Source organism: Podarcis cretensis (assembly GCF_951804945.1).
Source record: "Podarcis cretensis genome assembly, chromosome: 1".
NCBI classification, from domain to species: domain Eukaryota; kingdom Metazoa; phylum Chordata; class Lepidosauria; order Squamata; family Lacertidae; genus Podarcis; species Podarcis cretensis.
In genome coordinates, this window is record NC_137170.1 from 79876740 (window position 1) to 79904263 (window position 27524).

General features: G+C 42.9%; 2 protein-coding genes across 16 annotated transcripts in view; one reads left to right on the plus strand and one right to left on the minus strand.

The window, feature by feature from the left end:
- RASSF7 (Ras association domain family member 7) overlaps nt 1-10257 on the minus strand; it is a 93217-nt gene extending 82960 nt beyond the window's left edge. For 7 of the 12 annotated variants that reach the window (XM_079971015.1, XM_079971011.1, XM_079971012.1 and 4 more), the window contains exon 1: nt 10167-10257. The gene's annotated coding sequence lies outside the window, so the exon portion shown is untranslated. The remainder of the gene's footprint in view (nt 1-10166) is intronic. The other 5 variants (XM_079971017.1, XM_079971005.1, XM_079971016.1 and 2 more) reach the window with 3 other exon arrangements.
- LMNTD2 (lamin tail domain containing 2) overlaps nt 1-27524 on the plus strand; it is a 62934-nt gene that overhangs the window by 13815 nt on the left and 21595 nt on the right. For 3 of the 4 annotated variants that reach the window (XM_079970916.1, XM_079970917.1, XM_079970919.1), the window contains exons 1-5: nt 10262-10386; nt 12925-13137; nt 16714-16899; nt 21298-21379; nt 22763-22924. In XM_079970916.1, coding sequence (XP_079827042.1) covers nt 10277-10386; nt 12925-13137; nt 16714-16899; nt 21298-21379; nt 22763-22924 — 753 coding nt within the window. In that variant the 5' untranslated portion in view covers nt 10262-10276. Of the gene's footprint in view, nt 1-10261; nt 10387-12924; nt 13138-16713; nt 16900-21297; nt 21380-22762; nt 22925-27524 lie in introns of those variants that run through there. The other variant, XM_079970918.1, reaches the window with a different exon arrangement.

The following is a 27524-nucleotide window of genomic DNA, read 5'->3' on the forward strand; positions in this document are numbered from 1 at the left end:
CCTTAATTATTCATTCCAAATGTGGATTTTCTTCTTGACTACGTAAATTCATTTGCAAAATGAAGTGAACCAAGAAATAATTGTGATTTACTGTGAATGCGGAGTTTCTAGCTCATCATCTTGAGCTTGTTTCTCAGGTAACTTTTTAAATATTGGAGAAGTCAGAAGAGAGGTTTCAGGCTTGTACTGCTCTTCAGAAGCCTCCTGTGCCTGACCCAGGATATACTTAACGTAATTCATGCAGATAAAGGCTATGAAGAAGTGTTGGAAGTGGAAGATAAACACAAGCAGGGTCAGGTTTGAGTCAGAAAACTGCATTGCAGTGGACTCCCTCCGCAGAGCCAGAGCTATGGGGGGTGGGAGTGGACTAACTGGTTTTTTTGCCCCAGGTAAAGCCTCCAGAGGGGGCGCTATTGAGACTCCCAGCCTGTGTGTTGGTGTATGAAATGTGTGTGGGGGTGTGTTTCAAACTGAGTCTTTGACGCGGGTTAAATAAAGCCTAGTTTCGCCCCTGTCCCTCCGAGCCTGGGTCCTGTGAAATGGTCCTGGAAGTGGCAATAAACAGCACACTGAGTTTGTGGCCATTCATTTTACTTTTCTACAGTGTCCCAGAGCACTATGGGAAATAGTTGCTCCAAACTGCCTGGCATTGAGGGTCCCAGACAGGCTTCACTTTCCCAAAGTTGACACATGCTGACATCGGGCTTAGATTTAGGCACATACAGAGAAAGCCTTGGCTCTTTGTATAAAAGATCTCCTGTGTAAAGAGCTGAAAGCATACTCATGAGCTATGTAAATATTTCACCCAGATAAACTCAGCCTGCTTATTTTGAGTTACCATGAAAGTTCATGCAAAATCAAGAACAATACCAGTGCCACCAATATGCATCTTCAATTTAAGCAAGTTCCCCAAGGTTCAATATTTGTTGCTACTTCCCACATAGAACTGATTACACACTGGCCCTAGCATAAGCAATATAGCAGAGAACATAGCAAGGATGTACTCTCACAGTTTAATTCACACACAATGTGAATGTTTAATAAACCATAAGTTGCCTCACAGACCAGCAAACATGATGTGCCTTGATTCTCCAAAGCTTGGTTTTCCAGCTGCTTGTCTCATTTATTTGTAGCCTTATGAGCATGGAGGTGGCTCCACACAAATTGATTAGGCAAAGTTGTTGGAATCAAGCATAACACCAAACTACAGTTAAAAACAAGCCATGCTTTGTCAGCCAAAAACAAACCATGGCCGCATATCATGGTTTGCCAACAGGGAAAAAAACCATGATTAATCTGCTAGGCTAGGTTCAAACATTTAACCAAAGCATAGTTAAGCTAAACAAGCCATGGTTTGGTGTTAAGTGCAAATGAGACCACTGAAATAGCATGAGGCAAACTTTGCAATATTTTAGTTCAGTATTATAGACTTTGTTTGAAAGATATTATTCCAAAAAAGAATACCAAGCAAAATTATGTAAGAACAAGGCAACTAGAGAAGTGGGACTGCGTAAATGAAGTGCATTGTACACCTCAGGTCTTGGATGTGGGCCCAGAAGTATTGATTTACTTTTTAATGTAATGCATGTTTATGTGAAGTAATTCAAAATTGTTCTATCAATGCAAGCTTGTATAATATTATTAAGCTCCAAGATTCAAGAACTCTGTCAGCTTTCTGTAGAAGATATATTATTCTGATCCAATTTATAAGTAACAAGGTTAGAATAATTGGGGTCCAAGAAAACCATTCTTGGACGTACTTTCCCTAAATTAAAACAACTCAACAGAAAAAGGCCTCCGTTCACTGTTTGCCTTGGGTTGTGGTACTGGCTTTCACCAGTGCAAAGATGTTGCACTGGTTGCATTAAAACAAGTGTATAAGGGCTGCCCCTGGATGTCTTATCGTTAGAGGCTAAACAGAAAATGCTGCACCTGCCATGTACCCACACATCCACTGCCTGCAGCAGCGGCAATGGGCATGAGGGCAATGGACATGCAGCAGAGCAGGCGGCCAACAATTGCCAGAGGCAGTGAGCAGCACGTTGTTCAAGAACTGGATTTGCCACCGCTCTCAGCTATCTGGAACCAGCAGCCCTGAGACAACTGCCTCACCTCATGGGCAGGCTGGCCCTGCAGTGTATGCATTGCAAACACTAACCGTTTATGTAAATAGCTCTCACATGTGCCCAAAGAGTTATTTATAATAATAATAATAATAATAATAATAATAATAATAATAATAATAATAATTTATTATTTATACCCCGCCCACCTGGCTGGGTCTCCCCAGCCACTCTGGGCAGCTTCCAACTGAATATTAAAAACAGTACAGCATCAAACATTAAAAACTTCCCTAAAGAGGGCTGCCTTCAGTTGTCTTTTAAAAGTAAAATAGTTGTTTATTGCTTTGACATCTGCTGGGAGGGCGTTCCACAGGGCAGGTGCCACTACCGAGAAGGCCCTCTGCCTGGTTCCCTGTAACCTTACTTCTTGCAATGAGGGAACCGCCAGAAGGCCCTCGGCGCTGGATCTCAGTGTCCGGGCTGAACGATGGGGGTGGAGACGCTCCTTCAGGTATACAGGACCGAGGCCGTTTAGGGCTTTAAAGGTCAGCACCAACACTTTGAATTGTGCTCAGAAACGTACTGGGAGCCAATGCAGATCTCTCAGAACCGGTGTTATGTGGTCCCGGCGGCCACTCCCAGTCACCAGTCTAGCTGCCGCATTCTGGATTAATTGCAGTTTCTGGGTCACCTTCAAAGGTAGCCCCACGTAGAGCGCGTTGCAGTAGTCCAAGCGGAAGATAACTAGAGCATGCACCACTCTGGCGAGACAGTCTGCGGGCAGGTAGGGTCTTAGCCTGCGTACCAGATGGAGCTGGTAGACGGCTGCCCTGGACACAGAATTAACCTGTGCCTCCATGGACAGCTGTGAGTCCAAAATGACTCCCAGGCTGCGCACCTGGTCCTTCAGGGGCACAGTTACCCCATTCAGGACCAGGGAATCCCCCACACCCACCCGCCCCCTGTCCCCCCAAAACAGTACTTCTGTCTTGTCAGGATTCAACCTCAATCTGTTAGCCGCCAGCCATCCTCCAACAGCCTCCAGGCACTCACACAGGACCTTCACCGCCTTCACTGGTTCTGATTTAAAGGAGAGGTAGAGCTGGGTGTCATCTGCATACTGATGAACACCCAGCCCAAACCCCCTGATGATCTCTCCCAGCGGCTTCATATAGATATTAAAAAGCATGGGGGAGAGGACGGAACCCTGAGGCACCCCACAAGTGAGAGCCCAGGGGTCTGAACACTCATCCCCCCCCCTCCCACTTTCTGAACACGGCCCAGGAGAAAGGAGCGGAACCACCGTATAACAGTGCCCCCAGCTCCCAGCCCCTCAGGACGGTCCAGAAGGATGTTATGGTCGATGGTGTCAAAGGCCGCTGAGAGATCCAGCAGAACTAGGAAACAGCTCTCACCTTTGTCCCTAGCCCGCCGGAGATCATCAACCAGCGCGACCAAGGCAGTTTCAGTCCCATGGTGAGGCCTGAATCCTGATTGGAAGGGATCCAAATGGTCCGCATCCTCCAGGTGTGCTTGGAGTTGTTTGGCAACCACCCGCTCAATCACCTTGCTCAAGAATGGTAAATTTGAGACTGGGCGATAGTTGGCCAAATTGGCTGGGTCTAAAGATGTTTTTTTAAGAAGCGGTTTAATGACCGCCTCTTTCAGCGGGTTTGGTAAGGCTCCCTCACAGAGGGAAGCATTCACCACCCCACAGAGCCCATCGCCCAGCCCTTCCCGGCTCGCTTTTATCAGCCAGGATGGGCAAGGATCAAGGAGACAGGTGTTTGGTTTCACTTGTCCAAGCAGCCTGTCCACATCCTCGGAGGTAACTGAACGAACCAGCAGTAAATCACACGAAGTAAGTGAAGTGAACTCTTTATTAGAAAACAAACCAGGATCTCCATAGGAGTATCAGGCCTAATGAGCACAGCAACTCTTCTTCAGTAGGACTTGCCCCCATTAAGCAGTTGCTAAGACTGAAGGTCCCCTCCTCCCCAAAGCGGCCTAAGTCCCCACCTTTCCAATTTGAGACTGTGCCTGTGTGCCTGTCTTTGCTCCTCCCACTTTATGACTCTCCTGGTTCTGGGAGACTGGGGAGAAGAGCTTGTCGCGGAAGAAGGGCGAGACACCCATGCCTCTTCACCAGCCTGACTCATCTCTCTGCCTCTTTACCTCCCTCATCACACTCTCCTACGGCTTTAACCTCTGATTCTGGACTGTTCACTTCACTAAGCCCTGTTAGCTCTTCAGCTTCTGACATGTCTTCCCAATCTTCTCCTTCTTCTCCCTCAGACCACTCATTGTTGTCTCACCACCAATCCCTGGGCTCTTAGCCTTCTTCCTGTGAGGGTTCCCCAGCTGCTTCCTCCCAGCATTCCTCTGTGTCCAGCCAGTCCATGACAATTCTTCAGAAGGGTTTGCTGTCAGGCTTCTGTTGTTTGAGACAGCCACAGCAGTTGCAGATATGCTGTGGTGTCTGGTAATGGTGGACATCTGGTTGGCAATGTATGGGCTTCCCAAATTTTCATGCTCCTGAGTCCTCATTGTGATGATGGGGAGAAGGAGCACACCCAGAGATGGGTCCAGGATCCCCTTCCCCAACAAATTATCATAGCACTATTCCTTCAGGTTCTGCTATCACTATGCTGATCCATTATTAACTTACGAGTATCTAGAATTAGCCTGCATGCTTCCTTATTTCACCTAACAGATTTGCAATGCTGCTCTCACAGTCCTGCCCACTAGAGAAGAGTGTTCCCAAAAGGTGAATGTATTCAGAATGGAATGTCATTATTTCTTTTTCTCACATTTTCAAATACTAACACCCCCATAAAAGTCAAACCTCTCAATTTGTTGGTTGTGTGATAATGCCCTTTATCTCATTCCTAAAGGATTCCTTCCTACCATCCAGTTCATCAAAGCACACAATGCTGATCAAATAAAACATGTGCTGTTAGGAAAGCCAGTAGTCACAAACATGTTGTAAATGCTAACTTCAGCATCTAAAATCCATGCCACCCCACTTTCTCCATGTTAACTTCAAACCCCTTGAATTCTAATGGATCCTATCCTATCCTATCCTATCCATAGCAGTGGGTCTCTTTCCCTGAAACAGTTGTCAACATTATAGTTAGTGAGCAGAAAGGTACCCAATGCAGATAGCTATATATAGCTGCAGATAAAAATGCTGTTGTGAATCGCATCCATAGCAACACACTACCATGCTGCAAAGTACAAAATCAGTAAGGTCACAAAGATTTAAAAATGGGGGCTACAAGAGCTTAGGTTGGACAGTTACATGAGAAACTGATAGAAAAAATAAAACCACTGGATTGGATTGAGACTTATTCATGTTTAAAGTAGAGCCATTAAAATCAATGATTGGTTTACTCCAAGCATGAATGCCAGAATCCCACCCATTGGCCACATTCAAGTGTCAAAATAAACCATGGTTTATTGTGAGGGGAATGGTCCATGCTCAGGCTTACACAACTCCCATTCATCCCTTCTTCTGGCACAGCTACAAGAAGGTATTTGCTTTTGGGTGCATTTTTGATTAACCACAGGTTGCCATTTCATCCAGCTACAACAAACTGTAGTGTAAAAATAACAGCCTACACAACTACTCATACTGCTGGGGAAAACAATGCAGAGAAATAAGAAAAACAATCAACTACAGTGGTACCTCGGGTTACAGACGCTTCAGGTTACAGACTCCGCTAACCCAGAAATAGTAACGGGTTAAGAACTTTGCTTCAGGATGAGAACAGAAATCACGTGGCGGAAGTGGGAGGCCCCATTAGCTAAAGTGATACCTCAGGTTAAGAACAGTTTCAGGTTAAGAATGGATCTCCAGAACAAATTAAGTTCTTAACTCGAGGTACCACTGTATTTTGTACATTACAAAAGCTTGCATTGCTGCTGGTCTGGAGTTTATTCCTCCTTGTCACAGGCTACTGTGCAAGTACAAATTTACAAGTTTGTAGCAAACAAGCGTAAAGTGGTAGTGCTAGTGACTTGATATTATGTTCAGCTAGGGCCAACCTGAGATACATTAAAACATGAAAAGAAAGGAGTTTTGATTTTGTGTTTTAAAACACACTGATCGCTATACCACCGCACAGGCTGTAAATAGCAAAGAAGATTAGAACACACTGGAACACAGAGTAGAATGAGATTAGAAACGACATTACAGGTTTAAAGGCCCTTACCTTGCCACCTGCCAAAGAGACGCACACAATACCAATTCTCCCAAAAGAGTTGCAACAGACTAGAGAAACCAGTACAAGGCTCTGTTATGAGGCCAGAGACTGCAGTGCTCAGGTGGATGTGTTATTAGAACAAGAACCAGAGTTGGGAGGGTGCTGAGTTGGGTTAAAGGTTCATACTGTATATTCACAGGAGACTAAATAGATTGTAAAGTAAAAATCCAATTAGCAAGTCTAACTGTAAGAAGTTGGGCTTTGAAACAGCATCAACAAATTGTATTAGCAACCAAGGAAGGGATCAGAGCAAAAATTTGAAAAAAGCCTATTTATGCAATTGATGGATGAACAAAATGCAAACATTTTAGCTGCAAAACATTCAAGATTTTGCCTATACTTTATCTCAACTTAGTTTGTCCCCAATCATTGCCTATTTTTAGAAAATATTACAACAGGATATAAAATGTTACCCACAACCACATTTTACACACAGGCAATTAAAACAGCCCTTAAACGTTGAAAACAGTCCCCATTTCACCTTACCTTAAACAAATAAAGCAAAATATGTCATGATGTTTGGCTTTCCCTTCTCTTTGTCCAAAGTATCATCAATTCACAGTACAAAAAGTAAGTAACAGAAATGAAGGGAGCAATTATGCCCCCCACTGGATTCTCCCTCAACCCCCTACCAAGACAATATTAGTCTTATAATCAATTCCTTGGAGGGGGGTGCAAAAGCAACAAAATTCTAATTACAGGAAAGACACTTGATTTTCTTTGCTCTGCAGTCATAAGATGTCAAAATGTCTAGACAGCTTGAAAAAGAAACTTTGACACAGCACCCTTTCTTGACAGAGTGGGGGGAGGAAGAAAGATAACAAGCTTATTACACATAAGTCATCCCTCATTACTTAAATTGAGCAGAAACATGCAAACTGGTCTGCAGCTGGAGTGAAATGGGAAGCTTGGGACATATTGAAGAATTGTCAACAGCCCATGTTATACTGATCATGACTTATTTTATTGCTTCTAGACAGCTGTATTTCCTAATTTCAATCAATAGTGGCCTGAAGTTAGACTGCATTTGCACATGTGAACCAAATTATGCAGCAAGTAAATGCACATTCTGTGCTTAGAATAAATTTTGCAATATTTTACAAAATTTGTCCAAAGTTACTGAGTTTGATCAGAACCATTAGCACGGGGAGCCTTGAAGGCTTGAATCCTGACCACAAAATATCCCATTCAAAGCCCACTTTGGTTTCCATGCATTTATGCGATTTTCTACACATTCCTTGGCAGAGAGGGGATAAAAGCACTTGGGCACTTTTTGCTTCCAGCATTTATCTCTAGCAATGATTACTATATTTAAAAAAGAAAAAGAAAGTCATCCTGCTTAAGAAGCCAAATCAAATGTCAGATTCTTTGGGAGGTCACAAGGCAGAGATGAAGAGCATGCTGAACATTTTTCTGACTGCAATTCCTAAAAGCATAGAATTCTAACACCCAGATTTCCTTCCTCCAATAAGTAGTAGCAATAGTCAACATTTGTGAAACACTCAGATGCACTATAAAGACTCCACTGCACAACAAGCTAAAATTATGATGCGGAAATCTGTGGTCAACAAGAGGGATTTAAACTTCTATTGTTGTACACACAAAAGCAGGTAAAGCCCCATTCAAGCTGAATGTAAATTGGATGACAAATCTCTACAAATATGCTTTGTTGTATCTTCTTCCCTAAGTCTAAAAGAAATGGATATAAAGATAAGGAGGCTAAAAGTTAACTTTAGGTCAACAAACCCATTGAGTTTTGAGGCCAAAACAAAGTCAAGAAACACCAAAGGAAAAAGACTATAATAGATACCGGTACATTAAGCTGGAACTAACCTCCAGGGGTCACCCATTCTAACCTACCCTGTAAGGGTGGGATTCTAATTCAGGAAGCTTTAACCAGCCAGGAGGCAAGACAAATAAACCAAAAATAAAATAAAATGAGACATTAGGGAGCCAGCTGTCGTCTATTTAATGGTATGTATGTTTTTGTGTGTATGTGTGTGCATGTATTTATATTTGTGTGTGCATACAAGAAAAACCCTTTTTATTAATTTGTTTAATTTTTATTTTAAACAATAAAGCCAATTTTCTAAATATCTTTATTTCTTTCTGTTTAGCTAACACAAGTAAAAATTTAAATACTGAGCCCCCAAGATAATCATATCTAGGTAGGCTGGGCCCACTCCTTGGTTCCATCCCTGTGTTAAACAGACTCATAATATTTCAGCCAGATAGTTCTGCCATGTAGGAGTTTCCAACTTCTGTAGAAAATTATCCTCATCTAACACTATGACTGTGTGCAAACGTAACTCTAAACCATGGTTTAGCACTATATGCAGAAGCGGAAACAAAATGCAAGTTACAACACAGGAACAATGAGAGAAAGGCAGTATCAGAGTAGTATGACCCTAAATGTCCCTTGCTAGGGATCACCAACAGGAGGGTGCTATTGCACATGTGTCCAGGAGCAGATGGCTCCTACTGCACTCCTAGTATAACTGGGAGAACCACGATCCCCGACATAGCATCATGTCCACACCAGGGACTGAGGTTCACTCCAAATAAATTATGATGCTAAGCCAAAGCTTGTTCTTGACTTACCATTTGTGGTTTGGAACAAAACTACCTTCGACCCCCAGTTCTGATATAATACTAAGCCAGGAAGCATGGTTTGTCAGTCCCATTCCCACTAGTGGAAGAGTGAAGCAGCAACCATCTCTGTAGTCATAGTAAACTATGGCTTACTGTGCCATGTGAACTGGGCCTGGAAAGACTGAAAGAGATGAAGGAGTAACAAATACAAAAAAAGGGAGATTTTCTATATATATACTTTCTGCTCCGTTTGAGAATTTGGCATGTTTTATGCCTCTGCCTTTACAGACAAACTCTTAATAATTTATTGCCTTTGCTGCTTTGTCAATATGACATACTCCATTTGCAAACTCAACAAAACGATCTGTCTTGGGAACTCAGCCAACAAGTGTTTTATGAAGGCTTCAAGCAGAGAAGCCAACTCTGTTAAAACAGCATCCTGTTGATAAATCCTCTCCATGTAGGTAGAGAGTGTAATGTGAGCAGGAACTAAAGTGATCAGATCCAGCTATAATAGTGTTAGAAAACCTTTGTTGTTCTTTCAAAGGTTGTGGGTTCACTTGCCATATTTTGTGGTCTAGTAGGCTTACACAATTATTTCTTTTCCATGTTACCTTCTTTGTCCCATGAATTATCAATCCATTCTGTTTGAGTCTGGGTGCCCATAGAGTCTTAACATACCCTGCCTGACTTCCATCTTCACTTTACCCTTGCCTAAACTTCTTGTGGATTTCTCCTATGTAGAATAAGTGAATGGTTACATGGTTGGTTGGTATTTAAGAACTATGTGAAAGCATTGGTGTCTCTTTCTTGGGGTGCCATGCTTCACGTTGTCAATCCACATAAGCTTGCTCACGGCATGAAGTGTTGCATATGAGAATGAACCATCAAAATTGAACCACATATGCACACTATTTCTCAATGGAATCAGTTCACATATTTTTCTGCAATGAGAAATCACAGATGTACATATGTACACAAACCAAAATTTCGCTTTTGTACTCCCTTCTCCCTCTTTTCCTGTTCATTCTTTTTCTGTCGCAGTTTTCTCAATTATAATGGCATGTGTTTGTGTGGGGTATGTTGTGTTGTGCGTGGAGGAGTTAAGTGTGGAAACACAGTATGAGCAATATGTCAATACAAAGCTGATGATTTCAAGAATCCATAATCTAAACTAACATTGCTAAACTAACATAATCTAAACTAACTAATGTTCTCCTCCTTCTAAATCACTTCTGTGACTTACGGATTTTTCAGGAAGGCCCCAAGATAACACCCTCCTCAATGGGTCTTTTTCCTTCTGGTCTCCCTCCCTGCATCATACTTCATTGTCTCCCACTCCTTTACTATGTTACTATGGTGACCTCAACAAAGACTTTGCTAGGCCTCTGGGGCAGAGACATAACCAACAGTACTAGGACCACAAAGTTCACCCCTAAGTGCAACAGCAGAGAAAAGATAGCCATGTGAGTTATGGGGGTTATGGGGCAGGGAGGGGATAAGCAACTATTTGATTGGGAAAACATAAGCAAGCAAACCTAGTTATTGGATCCCATTATTTTGGTGGTCGCGGTAGTGAGGAAGAATAACTGAAGAGACCATTTTGAAGTGGTGGTGCTTCCTATGTGTTACTGTGCTTGCCTTTACAACAATCCTGTAACACAGCCAGCAGTGGTTGTTGCTCATTGGGGCTGGTGGGGCAGAAGGGCGGGACACCAGTAGGAGTAGCAGGAGCTCGAGCCAATTACAGGCAGAGAGAAATAATTCTGTTTTCATTCCTATTCTCATCCATGCTGAGTTCTACAAGGGAAACAATGGGCCTAAGGAGGAGGAAGCTGACAAGCAGTGCCACCCCCTGGGCTGGTTGTCAGTAAGAAGGCAGGCAGGCAGGCAAGGTCTTAATAATCATAGAAAAATAATCATAGAATCGTCGAGTTGAAAGGGACCACAAAGGTCCTCTAGTCCAACCCCACTGCAACGCAGGCTTGTAGAGAGCAGGCTTGGGGCACAGTACCCCATTTTCCTAAACAGAAGCCTCCCCTGGGTCACTTTCCACCTCCATTTTATCCACTTAGAATAAAGGTGAGGGAAAGTGGCTTATCTAGGGCTATGCAAAAAAAGAATTTCAACCCATCTCCCAGACCAAGTGCATCAAATATCACCTGAATGTCTGAATAGGCCATCTTAAATGCAACCCCGCAAAGAGAACTTTGATTTGTTTTCAAGCACAATATTTGTAATTGAGTCAATTTACTTCACACATTTAGCTGCCAGGCATAGTGTGGGGGAAAATGTACATGCATGTGTAGACCAGCCTGTGAGTGGATTTAGAGCCCACCTGGACCCGGGAAGACAATGCTGGATCTGGGAGACTTTGTACCTGCTCCATTAAGGGGAGTTCAACCCCTTCAGAACAGGCTACACAGTTAATTCCAGGACATGAGAACCACTTACTCCCAGTGTCTCTGTCTTGTCAGGATTCAGCTTTTGTTTATTATCCCTCATCCAGAACACTGGCATATTAAATCCCTGTCCAGCCTCACATGGCTCAGAAGAGAGAAATAGCAAAGAGTGTTGTCCTTTTTCTGAGGGCACCTCACTCCAAATCCTTCTCATTATTCTCATCTTCTCAGAACATTCTTTGCTTCTTTGTGATACCTGAATGGTTCTCAGTGTTTTGATAAAAGTAAATATTTAAATGCATGAATAATAAACCAAATACTACATGCTTGCTCAAAGTGTTTTGAACAAAATCTATTTCTTTTTAGTAGTTAGCTTTCCCCCCATTAACAACATATTAAATATTTTTCTGGAATGCATTGTTACAGTGTTTATTCAAGGTGTTGTAAACTTTCACTGGTCTACTGTTGCATTTCCATAGATTCACAAAATTTGCCTGGTTGCTGTTGTTTGCATTCCCGTGCAGTTGTCAATAAGTTCATGACTGAACATTCACACAACATAACTGGGACTGTCAGTGCTCCCACATGACTGGCAATAACAACAATTTCTGATATTTGCTGCAATATATGCATATGGTAATGAGTTTTATAGATGCACTCATTGTGCGTGTAATGAAAAGCATATCAGTTCCCAAATATATTGGATAACAAACGTTTATTGTTGTATCTCTCCTCCCATTTCTTCTCAGATACACAATCTCAGGATTTTTTTTACCCACACAGGGAAATTTTAGAAAAGAAATATATGTGAAACAATATCAGAAAAGGGGAGGGAGGAATGTGGATTTTGCAATAAGTGATGCATATGAAGGAGGATGGACTGCTGCCCACACATGTTCAGAGATATTTCTTGCAGAATTCACATAGATTTTGCACTCTGGTACCTTGTTTGTAAGTGTATGGTCAAAACTGTAATGTTTTATGCCATCTCTCTAAGTAGGAAGCTCTCTAGAGCAATCCTTTTTTTCTGTCAAGGACCTCATTCTCTCAGGTGTAAATTACTGGGGCCTACATGCCACCAATGGTTGGTGGTCCACAGCCAATTATTGACTGTGCCAGAGCCAAAGTAGGTAGGGCATCCTCTTTTCTTTCTCACCCCTCTCTGCCATCCCACAATTCCATCCTTGCCAACTGCATGTAATTGACCATAGGCTGCCCACAACAGCTCTAGATGAAGACTATAACTGGGAGAGTGACAGGACAACACACAAAGAAGAATCACACAGGGAGGGGCTTCACATGCTGCACTTTAAGGTATATACCTACCATTTTAATCAACTATCATTAAAAGGTATGATATTAAAGTGGCTAAAAGTAGGATAGCAAAAGCATGCACGCATCATATAGGTACACTGATCAAGAAGCTAACTTTGGCCGAGGCTCTCTGTCAAGTCAAGGGCACATTAAGCAGTAAATTCAGCTTTGTTCGTATGCTATGTGTAAAATGGCTGGTGGTTGCAATTCATTGGAAGAGTAAAAGAGTAAAGGATGTTTTGATTTGCAGAGAATCTATGCTGCCCAGTTATTTCTGTTTTTTCACAGGGAAAAGAAATCCAGCATAAAAGAAGTCATTGTGGAAGAAGATGAAAATGAAATAGATAGGGATGCCGCTAACAGCCAGCTCGTGGGGGTAAAGGAGAAGGATTCTCCTGTCCTCAAACTCAGTGTGATGTTCAGCCCTAATCTGGACAGTGAAAAAGTTGACAGCTCCAGTCCTTCCCCTTCTCCTGTTGAATCCACGAAGAAACAGAGTGTGTAAGCATTGTTCACAAATGGATTCCTTCATAACCTTTAGAGCAGCCTTCTCCAAATTGGTGTCCTCTGGATGTTTTGGGCTACAAGTCCCCTCAGCTCCAGCATGCAGATCCAACGCTCAGAGACGATAAGAGTAGAGTCCAACACCATCTCAAGGGCATCTAGCTAGGGAAGGCTGCTTCGCCGTTTCTTGTATGTAGCTGGCACAGCACAATTTTGCTCCCATGTCATTTTTTTAGAGCCTTTTATAGACCCAAATGAACATAAGTATCCTAACACCTGCTGGTTAGACATGAGCTTTATTCTACTGTACCCACACACCTGCAAAGGTTTTACAGCGTTAACTTAAAATTGTGCAATTTGCCATCTGAATGGCTGACACCTCAATCATGTTTGCACTTACTTTTGGGGACTGTTCCTCCACTGAAATAACGAAATCCACCCCTTCCTGGGTATATAACTGAAGTTGATGAATTGCCTCGTTCCCTTTGTCTTTTAAGAATGGGACTGTGAGGCAGCCATATGCCCTTTGTCTCATAATGGGGTAGAATAAAAAAAATGGGGCAGAATAAACAAAAGTAAACTGGGAATGATGTTTGTTGGGCTCACAAGGAGGGATGCTAACCCGAAAAGATGATGTAAAGGAAGCCGCAGCTCGTGCACCTGTGCAGCTCAGGAGCATATCTCTCTATTTAGTAGGTCCCGTTTTATCTAAAGAGCTTTCTTTCCAAGCATGCACTGATGGAATTGCAGCCTCAGTAATCAAGCAGGAGAAGGAATATCAGCTGGTGTAGTTTGTCATTTTATGATGCTAGAGGAAGGCTTGCGAAATGAGAAAAACTTCCAGATTCCTTCTGCTATGCAACTACTAAACTTAGCCTTACCTTTCAGAAGTTACTTGTAAAGAAGTTAGGAGTGATTGGCTTTAGCAGGGGTTTGCCTGCAAAAGCTCAGCTTCCAGCCATGCTTGTAACCTTTGGGTTGAAATGCAAAAGATGCTTTCTATTTCTGAAGGTTTTTAGCAAGAGTTCAAAATTATTGGTTCTACCACCCCTTTATTTGCCTTTACCTTTAACAGATAACATGGCATATTTTTGCTGTTTACACCCCACCCACCTAGCAACCAAAGGCTATTGAGCACAAACAAAACCACTCAACTTGCTGTTTGTGAGATCAAATGGAATAAATGAGAGACAGATGGAGGCAGGTAGAAAAACCTCTTAATCTTAGAAGTGCCAAGATATCATAGGAATCCCTGAATGCTGGAGCCAAAATAAGCTGACCCCTGAGTTGTGAGGAGGAGGAGTAAGAAGGAGGAAAACAGACTGGAGGCTATCGAACAGAGGCCAGAATAGCAGGCCATCTGTAATTATTCCAACCTAGGAAGAGTCAAGATGGGCTCTGGGGAAACTGTATTGATGCAAGAACAACAAGACATTTGGGTGCATTAGACTGCAGGTGAACATCTCAAAGAATAAGGGGTGAATGTATTCATTTCAAAGCTGAATTATGGAGACTGGTTTACAGCCAACCTTCTTCCTAAGGGATAAGGAAAGAGGGGGCATTTTCGGTCATTGTGTCCCATCTGTAGAATACCCTTACCAAGAAAGCCTGTCTGATGCCAACTTTGATGTAATTCCGTCCAGTCCCCTGCAAAATTATTTTTATTTGCCTGCGGCATGCAGTCTAAACTGGGTTTGATTTTGGCTTTATCTGTCTGCTGAATTCATATGGTTCCGTTTCATTGCTGCTTCTGATATTTTAACTTGCTTTAATTATATACTTTTAACGTGATAGCATAAGCGCTGGTTGGGCCCTCCAATTAAAATGTTCCTCCTCAGTACCAAAAATAATCATAGACATATAAATTGGATTCCAGGGATAAAACTGATCTAGAATCCCTTCCCCTTTGACGTCTACTTTTTTGTGCAGAGGGGAGTGTATATGTTTGAAGGAAAAGGAGGAGCATTCAACCATGCTAAAGATTCCCCACTTGCAGCCATCCAGCCCACACACAGGTTTAATATTTGGGTGAGAACCAGACCCATCTGATGGCCAGTCCTAGATACTAAGGCCCCAAAGTGGAGCAGCAGCCACATGCAAACTGTTTCCTCTAGTAGCTGGTGAACGGAATGTGTGGGCCGGGAGTGTCTAACCTGTGGTCTTCCAGATGTGGTTGGATTCCAACTCCCATCAGCTCAAGGCAGCATAGCCAAAGATCAGGGATGATGGTAGTTGTAGTTCAGCAGCATCTGGAGGATCATAGGCTCCTACACTTGATGCAGACTGAACTTTAAAGACAGTGGTTGTCAGGGACTGGGCAGAGGAGGAATGGTAGAGACTGCCTCCCCAGCCTGACCCTTCCAGAGAAGAAGACAGTTCAGAATTACAACAGGGGTGTGAGGGAGATCACAGCTCAGAGGCAGATGAGGGGGAAAGCTGGGAAATAATGGGAGAGGAGGAAGAAGAAGCACCAGAGGGGGACAGCTGAGGGACACAGTGTCTTTAGAAAGCATTCCAGACGCCCCCTCTCCCAGAACCCGGCAGGCATTAAAAGTAGGAGAGCAGAGAGCTCAGAAGCAGAGGGCACATCTCAGCACCTGTAGTGATGACACATGATGGGAGAGAGGGAGCGGGTGGAGACTCACTCGGAGCAATGCCATTTTCCAAGAGGCTGCATTTCTAAGCCTCTCTCTGTGAATATTTAGTAAAAGGCAATTTGGTAAGAAAATTTCCTTGTCATATCCATTCCTGGCAACCCACTGTGGGGGTTGGATCCTCTGACGCATGACAGTGGTATAGAAAAGAGAAGAGTGCAAATAAAGGCTCCTCCTGGCATCCTTTTTATTGGGTATTCATGATTTATGCCCATGGTGGCATTAGGATTCGACAGATATCCGACCCCACTTTTAATGCTGTTTGTGCATGCAAACATTTTGGGGTAGACATGCTGTTCTGTAGCCACTTCCAACTCTACAGTTCTATGATTTTGTTGCACTCTAGCACAAGAGTGCTTCTCCAGGTAGCAATAATGTGTTAGCACTGGGGAAGCATAACAGAATAATGAGGAAGGGTGTGTGGATGGGCCAGTATAAACCCACCACTACTGTTCTACTGCTACATCAGAGACTTGTTTCAGAATACCAGGGAAAAACTGCACCACTCTGGCTCTAAGAGAGACGGGCAGGTAAGTAAGAATTCTGACCCATAGTTATAGATGTATTTTACTCCTCAAATGGCATGTTTGAACTGGAAACCTCCAGATAACCAGCAAAGATTTATTACGGTACAGATCCAGCAGGAGGGATAACAAAACACTGCTTGTGGCTCACAACAAAAACTCTTATCTCACATGTCTTTAAATCACCTATGTATAACCAACCTGGAAAAATGACAGTTTCTTCGCTGGAGACAGCCAACAATTTTGCGAAAGGTTTTTGCATATAAACAGTACTTTTGCCCCACTCTCTGTTCAAGCAGGTTTCTGAAAGAATTCAAACCTGCTTAGAAAAGACAAGAAGTGGCCTTCCTTGCAGGATACATCATACAAACCATAGCATTCTGTTTCCTTTGCAGGGCAACCCATTCTCCGCAGCTGAGCCCTGACCTGATGGAAAATCCACGAACGCTGCTCATGCTGCTGCGTCAGAGGGATCTGGAAATCATGGCACTGAAAAATGCTAACCGGAGAGATCAGTCAGACCGGCTTGGCTGTATTTTGCAGCAACTTGTGAAGTCAAGGCAAAAACTGCCACTTAGGAGGTGAGCAACATAAAGCTTTACAAAACTGGAGTATGTGCCTACTGAAAAGCACTTGCAAAATTACAGGTGAAAAAGAAGGGCCGTGGCTGTCAGGTAACACCTAGGGCAAGAGCTGCTTTGCTGGAAGGGGCAGGATTTATTCTGTGATGGGCAAAGGGTATTGCGCAGATGCGCCCATAGGAAGCAAGGTTCAACACCTTTCGCAAAGGTAGGATTAAAAACTTGATTTACAGATTAAAGTCATTTATTGAAGGTTAACATGTTGGGTGGATTCAACTAAATTGTTGCATGTGCAGAACATGGTCCACTCATGCAATGGGACTTTCTCCCTTCTCCCCATCACATCCTCTAAAGTTGCTCTGGAGGGTTGGGGAAACCACTACAACAGGAGAGGAGATGGTGTGGAAGTTCACTTGTGCAAGCAGACGTCATTCCCCATGCACATACCCACCTTCCTGCTAGTGCTACGCTCTTCCAAACTTTTAAGGATACATCTCTCTAACAGATTATTGTAATGTGTAGGATCATTAAGCTGTTTCTGTATTGGGATTTTTTGAATAATTTGACCCTGGCTCCATTCTGGTGTGTTGACAGACCTGTGCGATTCCCCACTACACCAGAGATGAGTTGCACATTGGTGTGCAACTGAGCCACAAAAGTCACACAGTAATCTGGATGCAAGCCATTTGCAACATGAGGTGCATGGGAGGGAGAGGGGGAAGACTTCCCACCTTTGATCTGAAATGGTACAATCCACAATTACTAATTAATTAATTCATAAAATGTATATACCTACACACACACACACACACACACACACACACCAATCCTCTAAGCGCTTTGCAAAAGGATAAAACAAGACATTAAAATTATCGGTGAAAATTGTTAAAAACAAGCATATGAAAGCATGGAAAAGATATAGTAAAATCAACACTTGCTAAAAGGAGAGAAAATGCATGTAACTTCTACATGTTGGATGGCCATTTGTCATGGATGCTTTAGCTGAGATTCCTACATTGCATGGGGATGACTAGATGACCCTTGGGGTCCCTTCTAACTCTACAATTCTATGATTCTATATCTAGATAGACTTGAACAAAGCTATTTTAAGCAGGTGGAATAAAGAGTACAGTGAAGGTGCCTGATGTCCTTAGGCAGGGAGTTCCAAAGTGTAAGTGCTCCCACATTAGAATAGAATATCAATTTCTTGAGTGTGCAATGGATATTACAAGGCACCTGTAACAGTGCCAGTTCTGAATTCTACTATCCCAGTCTACTGCTTTCTTCTATGTGTGGTGTCTCAGACTCAGAGAATGGCTCTGAGTCAGAATTATGACTCATCAGACTTAGTTCCCCAGGTGAAATCCCTATTTGCCCTGTATCTTGCTACGCAGAGAACTGTCTGTGTACGAAATTTGCAAGTCTCCTCTCCAGCAGAAAGAGTTACTCCTATACTGAGTTTTCTCCTTGTTTTCAGGAGAGAGAGAGTGGAAGGGAGTGTTATACTTTGCAATCCATCCCATGATTCACTGGACAAACAATGCCATTCTCCCTCCGCAAAGGAAGCAAGGGAAACAAAGCACCCATTCAAACCTAGTGATCCAGAACATGAATAATCTGCATGTGGCAAAGGGCAGCCACAATGCCTGTTATAAGAATAGCCTTTTTTAATGGTAGGATTCCAGGACATCTATTGTGCTATGAAACTCTGACTAAGGTCCCTTTTGATCTGGCCCATAAGAAGTAAGTCCAGCGTGGTGGTAGTATAGAATCACTAGTGTCTGAAATGCTTAGCTATTAAAGCACTCTTACCTCCAGCTTTAAAAATGACTTGATCTGTAAAACATGAGCAGGAGATCATACTTCTCTCTGTGCCATGATAAGCTTTGGTTACTGATTTCTGCAGATCTGGTGCAGTTGATAGCACAGGTAATTTTTATTTTGTTTGGGTGCCAATCATAAGTCAAATGAAATAAAGTTATTTTAAAAATAAATAATGCAACCATTAGTAAACGTGCATACAGATATGCCACTCAGTGAAATCAGTTAAAAACTTTATGCTTTGCTGGGCAGAAACAAGCAAGTTCTGTTTACCATCGGGATAGCTCAGTTGGTTAGAGTGTGGTGCTGAGAATGCCAAGGTTGCAGGTTCGATCCCCATAAGGGACAGCTGCTCTGCATTGCAGAGCATTGGACTAGATGATCCTCAATGTCCCTTCCAAATCTATGATTCTAACACAAATGGAGTAGTCAATTGAAGAAAACCCGCCACACCAGAATGTTGTAGGCATTTTAATGTCTCTGACGAGTGACGAGGAGATTGTCATCTAAATGACAGAAGGATGGAGCTCAGGCAAGGGATCTCTTCTGGGAGGTAGTTCTCAGGATATAGCACTACCATTAAGGTCCTGCTCTGTGCTCTGACAGAGGACAGCTTCACTTTGTAAGCAGGAAGAACCAGGTATGCATATCTACTCCCGTTCATCTTAATGATTCAAGGAAGTTGTACAGGAGAAGACGGTCCCTAAAGTATTTTGATAGCTAGACTGCTCTTTCTAGCCATGAAAAGTTTAGAATTCATGATATATATATTTTTTTAAAAAACTGGTTTAGGCTATAAACAAACAAACAAACAACCAGCATGGGTTGTAGTTCAGTAGCAGAGCACCTGCTCTGCACACAGAAGATTCTGGGTTCAATCCCTAGCAACTTCAGGTAGGATTAAGATTGCCCCCAGTCTGAAACCCTGGAAAGCTTCTGCCAGTCAGTGCAGAGAGTACTCAGGTAGATGCACCAATGGTCTGACTCAATATAAGGCAACTTCCTTTGTTCTGCAGTTTTTTTGAAAAAACAAACCAAAAGAACACCACCCCTAAAAAGTAAAAGCTCACAAAATGGGTTGGGTGTGAGGGAGTTGTGCTGCTCATCACCAGTCACGACAAAGGTACTATTCAACAGCCATCCATGACCCTTCCACAAACACATTCTATATGGTTGTTGGTAAGGGACGCGGGTGGCGCTGTGGGTTAAACCACAGAGCCTAGGACTTGCCGATCAGAAGATTGGCGGTTCGAATCCCCACAATGGGGTGAGCTCCCGTTGTGAGGTCCCTGCTCCTGCCAACCTAGCAGTTCGAAAGCACGTCAAAGTGCAAGTAGATCAATAGGTACCACTCCAGCAGGAAGGTAAACGGCATTTCCATGCGCTGCTCTGGTTCACCAGAAGCGGCTTAGTCATGCTGGCCACATGACCTGGAAGCTGTACGCCGGCTCCCTCGGCCAATAAAGCGAGATGAGCGCCGCAACCCCAGAGTCGGTCACGACTGGACCTAATGGTCAGGGGTCCCTTTACCTTTACCTTAAGAGCACTGAATGCACCAGCTAAGGCAAGAATCGCATTTCCCAGCAACATAACTTACATTTGAGTGCTGGCTGGAGAATTGTGATAATCCACAAAACAGAAGTTCTGCTGTGAAGGAAGCCCATCAGATTTCCACACAGCAAAGGTGTAACAGCCCTACATCTACTACTGCTCAAGATAGTTTTCTGGCTTCGCTTATCAATACCGTTAATCCTGCTGGTTTCCTTCTTTGCTTTTCTGAATTTAAGTTGACGCTTGAGTTTAAGCTGTGCAGTTAAGAACTGACAGCCAAGGAAGAGTTCATCTTGCCTTGAAGCAATGTTCCTATATAAATTGTAGGCTGCTATCCCACAAGGCATGACATCAGTCCTGGAGAGGGGATGTCAAGAGGAGGCAAGCCAGGGAGCAACCAGAGCAAGGTTCTCAGAAGAGAAAATGTGCTCAGACTTCAATTTTTACCAACTTGGCATGCTCATCAGTATCAGATCAGAGAAAGGACAGGCAGGTTATATCAAACCTCACCTTGTTTATGGATCACAAGCAGCCACTCACAGCTTTTTCAATTTCAAGCAATTTCATGCAAGTGCACAATGACCTGGAACAACAAATGGGGAGTTGTTTGTATTTCAGTAGTACAAATCAAAGGTTTCCCTTTATCCTATTATATAATTCTGATTGCCATGGATTATGCTGTTGCCTTTGTCATCACTCTTCCACACGCACACACCCATTTAAATGTATTTCTAATGCTCCATTTTGTGAACGCAAACTGCTGTTTTTATTTAGTTTTTAATTATATCCTGCCATATTTAGTAGGATCTTGAGGATCCAGGGAAAACTCAGTTTCACAGGGACTTCAGTTTTAGGGCAGAATATCATTAGGGTTTCTAAGAAGAGTCTCTTCATTAAGAAGTATAGATCACAGAGCATAGGAAACTATTAGTTTCTGAGATAAGCTAATGTGTATGTTAGTGGATTTCTTTTTCTCCAAACACAGCTGAAAAATTGAAGCAAAGTTTTAATTCTGCTTGTTTGCAGGAGCCCAAAGGAAGAAGGTCTTCAAGCAGAAGTTGACCAGCTGAATGATGAGATGAAGAGTATCAAGAAGAACCATGAGAAGGTGAATGAGTAACAGACACAGTAACACTGGGTGGCCTTTTTGACAGGCCAGATGTCACAAACACCTCCAAGTGGCAATTTAAAGAACAAAGTAAACGAACAGCGATATTGAAAAATGGACCAGAAGATAGGCAAATCTTGCTGGGTCAGGGATCATCCTGTTGATTCCCAGGATTCCTCCTGGATTCTTTTTTTAAAGAATTTCCAGCTTTCAGGTGGATGCTGACTGCACCTAGTAATTTGCTAATTTTTAATTTGTTAGTAAGGCCTATGTCTTTTCATGTCTATTTGAGTCAGTTCTTAAGGACTTTGCCCTGAAAACGTCAGTTCAGGATTAGGTATCTGTCTTATATTTGCTCTAGAGACGATGGATGTAAATTTTAGATTCTATGCAATCTCCTTATTTACCTTCAGTACACCTTTCACTCTCTTGTCAATTTAGGGTTCAATCTCCTCCCTGGCATATTTTCATAATTTCTCATGGTTGATTTTAATATTTCTAGCAATGTGCTTCCCAAATTCCTTTTTCACTTGCTTTATTGTCAACATACATTTGTTTTGCCAGAGTGTGTGCTCATTTGGGCATAACACTTACGATGGTTTTTTGTATTTCACATATTCATAAAAATAATGAGAAACAGATGTTGACGATTGTACACTTGATCCAAAACTGCCTTTCTTTGACCTTCTAGCTCTCATTAACAGCCATGTGAGACCTATTCCAGAGTCACTTATGAAAAGGCCTTATATCTCCAATGTAAACAAGTATCAAGTGATGTATGTTGGAACAAAAAAAAATATAAATTTCAAGTAGATTCTCATTGGGTCTGAACTGGAGGTGACAGAGCTGTTCTGTAAACCGCCCTGAGACCTCCGGGTTTAGGGCAGTATATAAATTCAATAAATAAAAATAATTAAATAATTTTAAAAACTGGATGTATTAACACTCTGCTTTGTACACACGGTGTGGAAATTGGGCTGCATTCCTATGTTCACTTGCCTAGGTGTAAACCCAATAGAACTTGGTGAAACTTGCTTCAGAATAAATATGCATAGCACCAGGCTGTTAATTGCAGGCTCCTGGCCTAGTATTTCAGCATATATGCTTTGCAGCGTGAGTTCATGAGTTTAACATCTGCTGAAATCCCAAGAATCTTTAAGCAGAAATACGACCATTTTATCTGTGATCATGCAGACTCATCTCAGTAGCTGGAAATATTAGTGAAATCAGTGGAACAAGAAAAGAAGCATTATCCTGGAATAAACTTTAAATGAGGCCTGTCTTTTGCTGGCAGATAATTTGGGCCTTTGCTTTTTGATAAGCCTCTAATTTCCATTATTTCTCTTGTCCATCATTCCCTTTATTTTTTTTATTTTTCAAAAGGAGATAAAAGTGATGGAAGATAAACTTGCAAAGACAAAAATGCAGGTTATGTATTTGCAAAAGGCAGCAAAACCCCCCTCAAGAAAGACGGATGATGAATCAGACACCGAGTCTAGCACTTCATTGGATGAAGGGGCCAAATTAGCATGCGAGTGCTTTGAGGTAGGAGCTACAATGCATACTCTCTGATGCACTGTACTGAAAATCGGTACAATGCAGTGTTTTTATTTTGCATTTAATAATAATTAAGTCACAGAAGTATAATCATTCGGTGATATCCAGCTAAGGCATACTTGAAGTAGGCTCATTGATTTCATGGCTTCTACTGAGTGTGACTAACATTGGATATAACCCACTGCATATATTCTTGCTGCTGCTTCTGGTTTTACAAGTTGCTGATGTAAGGCAACAGTTTTTGAAAGAGACGAAGGTGGTAGGCAGAGCTGTACCTACGGGGTGCGCATAGACATTTCTTGTGTCCCACACAATTATTTATGTTCAAACAGATTTTTGAAGCAAGAAATACATATGTAGCTCATCATCACTTCCTCCATTCCACTTCAAATTATTTTCTGTTTCCAGCCACGGGCTGAATTTTTATCCAATCCTGAACCTTATCTACCACATGTATATTTTTCTTCGGCAAGAATGCTGCCTGTTGCCTCACTACTTTGCTGGTGTGTTGTCAGCATAGTAATTCTGAAAAATGCCAGTACATGGGGGCGGGGGGGGGGGGGAACGTGATGCTAGGACAGTGGTAGGCAACCTAAGTCCCGGGGGCCAGATGTGGCCCAATTGCCTTCTAAATCTGGCCCGCGGATGGTCTGGGAATCAGCGTGTTTTTACGTGAATAGAATGTGTCCTTTTATTTAAAATATATCTCTGGGCTATTTGTGGGGCCTGCCTGGTATTTTTACATTAGTAGAATGTGTGCTTTTATTTAAAATGCGTCTCTGGGTTATTTATGGGGCATAGGAATTTGTTCATTTTCCCCCCCAGAATATAGTCTGGCCCACTACATGGTCTGAGGGATGGTGGACCGGCCCATGGCTGAAAAAGGTTGCTGACCCCTGCTCTATGAGGCATTTATAGCATGCAACTGGCATTTATGATGCCTAACCCTGGGGAAGAAAGGCTTTTGGAGACTGCTACAAAAAGTAATATTTTGAAGGCTTTTTGGTGTGTGTGTTTTTTAAACTGGCTCACACCGCACCATAAATCCCTTGTTTAATGCAAGTGTGTGCCTCCTGTCAATCACCAGAAGGGAGGGAGGCAATGAGAAGCAGAGGATTGGTGCAGTGTTGGTATGCTAGCTAGGGGGTTGGCTAGATGCTGGGAAAACATTTGAGGCCAGAAACAGAATACTAGACATTCTTCATGCATCAGGATTCAAATGAGATTAAACTGCATGAGCTGCAAATGGACTCACTAGCTGGTGATTTATTAGTGCAGTTAGCAGGGAAAAGTCCTGGCTGTGCTAGATGCAGAATGATATCCCAAGGAACTGGAACAGAGCTGGAAGCCACTTGCGCTCTCTCTCGCGCGCTCTCTCTCTCTTTTACAGTATTTCCTAATCTTCCTTTCACAACAGACCTGCCTTCCTCTATCAGCAAATGACTGTACAGTTTATATGTAAACAACTGAAGAAAATGTAGAAGAGCTAAACCACTTTTAAAAAGAAAGAAAGCACAGGACAGCAGCATCAAGACCCAAAACTAGTCAAAACCACCATGTGACATCAGTGGTAGCAGCGTATTGTCAGTTTGCACTTACTGCAAATGCCCCTCTTAAACAGCAAGCCCACGTTGCTTAAATGGCCCCCCTGGCAGGAACTCCCATGCACCCATTGGTTAGGGTGTTGGACTAGGACTTGCAAAAACAAATCCCCACTCAGCCCTGAAGCTCTTGGGCCAGTCCCCATCTCTTAGTCGAACCAACCTCACTGGGTTGCTGTGAGGAAGAAATGGGAAGGAGGAGAACCACGTACACCACCTTGAGATCCTTGTATATAAAGGTTGTATATAAATGTAATAAAATAATAAATGGTTGTCATAGCAAGTGCACCACAAACCCACAAAGGAGAGTGCATGGAGTCAGGGGCAACATGAGAAGGGCTGAAACCAAGAAAAATAGCTCTGTCTCAGCACTCTCCTCTGTGGGTTTATTGTGAGCATCAATTAGAGATCAGGGGGCAGAAGTCTTTGCCCTTCTCCCGGTCAATGACTCGCTCTTGTTGCCCATGGCTGTCTGGGCAATGCTGAGCTGTAGAAAGCTCATGTGAGAAACAGGAAAAGCTCTTGGGCCAAAGTGAAGCTTTGTCTCTCAGAGATGTCAGTAACTCAAAGCTCAGAGGAAAGCCTAAGCAGCTCCGCAATGGCAGCTTAACAGGAAAGGTTAGGAGAGGTGTGAGATTGGGTCAAAGCAATTACTTCATTATCTTGACATCATTTCAGAGAGACAGAGGTGTGCACAGAGCAGCCAAGTGGCTAATGGGAGGAGAGGGAGAGGAGAGGGAGCAGAGCGGGCGAGAGCAAACCCATATTTTACAAATCATGTGCCCATGGACACCGCAGGCTCTTGTGCAGAGAGCCTCCAAGCTTCTTCAGAGTGCGCTGTTCTGACAGTAAAGAAAAAGACCAGCACCCCAGCACCATACTTCTTAATGAGGATGATGATTCCTGGATGGAGACTTTGTAAGCCAACTTAGTAAGAGAAATGAGTTTTAAAAGATTCAGAAAAAGTCCAGAACTTACATAACTGCTTACATAAGCTGCAGCATCAAAGCAAGGCAAGAGAAGGAGGACACCTTGAGGCTGCAGCTGAGCTGAAGGGGCACTGAATAAGAGCATAAGAAGAGCCTTGCTCAAGGTTCATCAAATTCAGCATCAAATTTCATAGGCTGGCCCGTGAGAAGCTTCTAAGCAGTCAAGAGAGCTGGATTCTGCATGTTCACCCTGTGCAAACCCCTCTGCCTTGCACAATCCCTTCCCTGATTTGGGATAGCTCAGTCGGTAGAGCATGAGTCTCTCAAACTCAGGGTTGTAGGTTTGATCCCCATGTTGGGCAAACGATTCCTGCCTTGCAGAGGGTTGGGCTAGTTGACCCTCGTGGTACCTTCTGAATCTACAGCTCTATGATTCTGTTGCTATTCATGCATTTGGGACCAAGTGTGCAGAGAGGCAGACTGCTGAATGTGTGTTGGCAATCTCCATGACCCACAACCCTCACCCTGCTGAAGGCACGCTCCTAATGCATCAATAGCATTGGAGATGAGCCTGTGTGGGGCATGAGCATGCATATCTCCACATGACTATAATTTTTAGGTTTCTGGAGGAGGACACATTTGATAGGCTGTCTGGAATCTTGAAAAGAAGCACCTCTATCACAGCAGTCTTCTCCACCTAGTACCCTTCAAATGTTTCAGACTACAACTCCCACTATCCCCGGCTGTTGGCCCTGCTTGTTAGGGCTGATGGGAATTCCAAGGCACACAAGCTTTGTGAATGCCTTTCATAAGGTCAGTGCAATGAAGACAAGAGAACCCAGAAGAGTGTGAGGGCTAGATACTTGACTCTTCAAAACCCACATACAGAAACACTGCCATCTAGCACAATACTATATAGCCCATCTCAGTTGAATGAAGCAGCCTCAGAAGCATACCATCTTAGTATAATAAGTTAATAAGGATTCATAAGTATAACCGCCTTCTGAGGCAAATCCTTGTTTAATGGGTTTTCCTGAAAAATTATGACATGTCAAAGGGCACTTGGGTTCAACTGCTGAACTGAGCTGTGATAGGAACTCAGATCCAAGTTCAACACTTTTAACATAGTGACTGTAAGCCACATTCATTTTCACAGTTATAGTGTCTATATATCAAATAAGGGAGCTGCCTTGGTTAATATGTTGTAAAAGGGCTAAGTAGACCAATAGACTGGCTTTATGGTCTCTCTCTCTCTCTCTCTCTCTCTCTCTCTCTCTCTGTGTGTGTGTGTGTGTGTTGTGCTTGAACAGTGTTTGAACTACTCAGGTTTTGTTATGGCAGTGTGGCATCCTTCATTTTAAAAACAAAAACAGCTGCCCCACCCTGCCTGGGTTAAAACTTCTGTTATTTCCTATGTGTATGCACATTAAAGTAACTTGTCCTAGAACTAACACTCTCTCACACACACTTATATCCCACTTTTCTCAATTTCTGTCTGTATCAGTACTAATACCCCTCTCTCTTTCTCAGGTGATGGCAACCCATCTTTAAAAGTACAGTACTGTTACTGTAGACCCAAGATTAATTGCAATAACTGGCCAGTAGGGGGCACTCACTGCTTGCAAAAAGTCTGATGCCTGTTTTTCTTATCTAAAGCGAACCCATCAAAGCCCCAGATTATGCAGAGTGCTGACATATGCTATTTCACTTGTATTTTGTTTCAATATATAGCCTTCTTCATCGCAAATGATCAGAATAAAATATTTTTTTTAAAGGCAAAATATAAAGTAACTCCAGTCACAAAACATCTCCACTAATAAGATCCTGAGCATTTGCCAAAAATATTTGATTCTGCTCTATGATGGCTGTTGAGTCCCAGGCCTTACAGATTGGTTGCATTTACAACTGAATCAGTCTTTCCCTCTGGCCAAGCTCTGCTAAGGCATTGCCCTTGCCTTTTCTGTCGCTTATTGTCTCCTACTACCTCCTTTGTCCCATCCTTGCTTCCCATGTGCCCCCCGTTCCCCATCACTGCAGAGACGTATGGCTTATCCCATT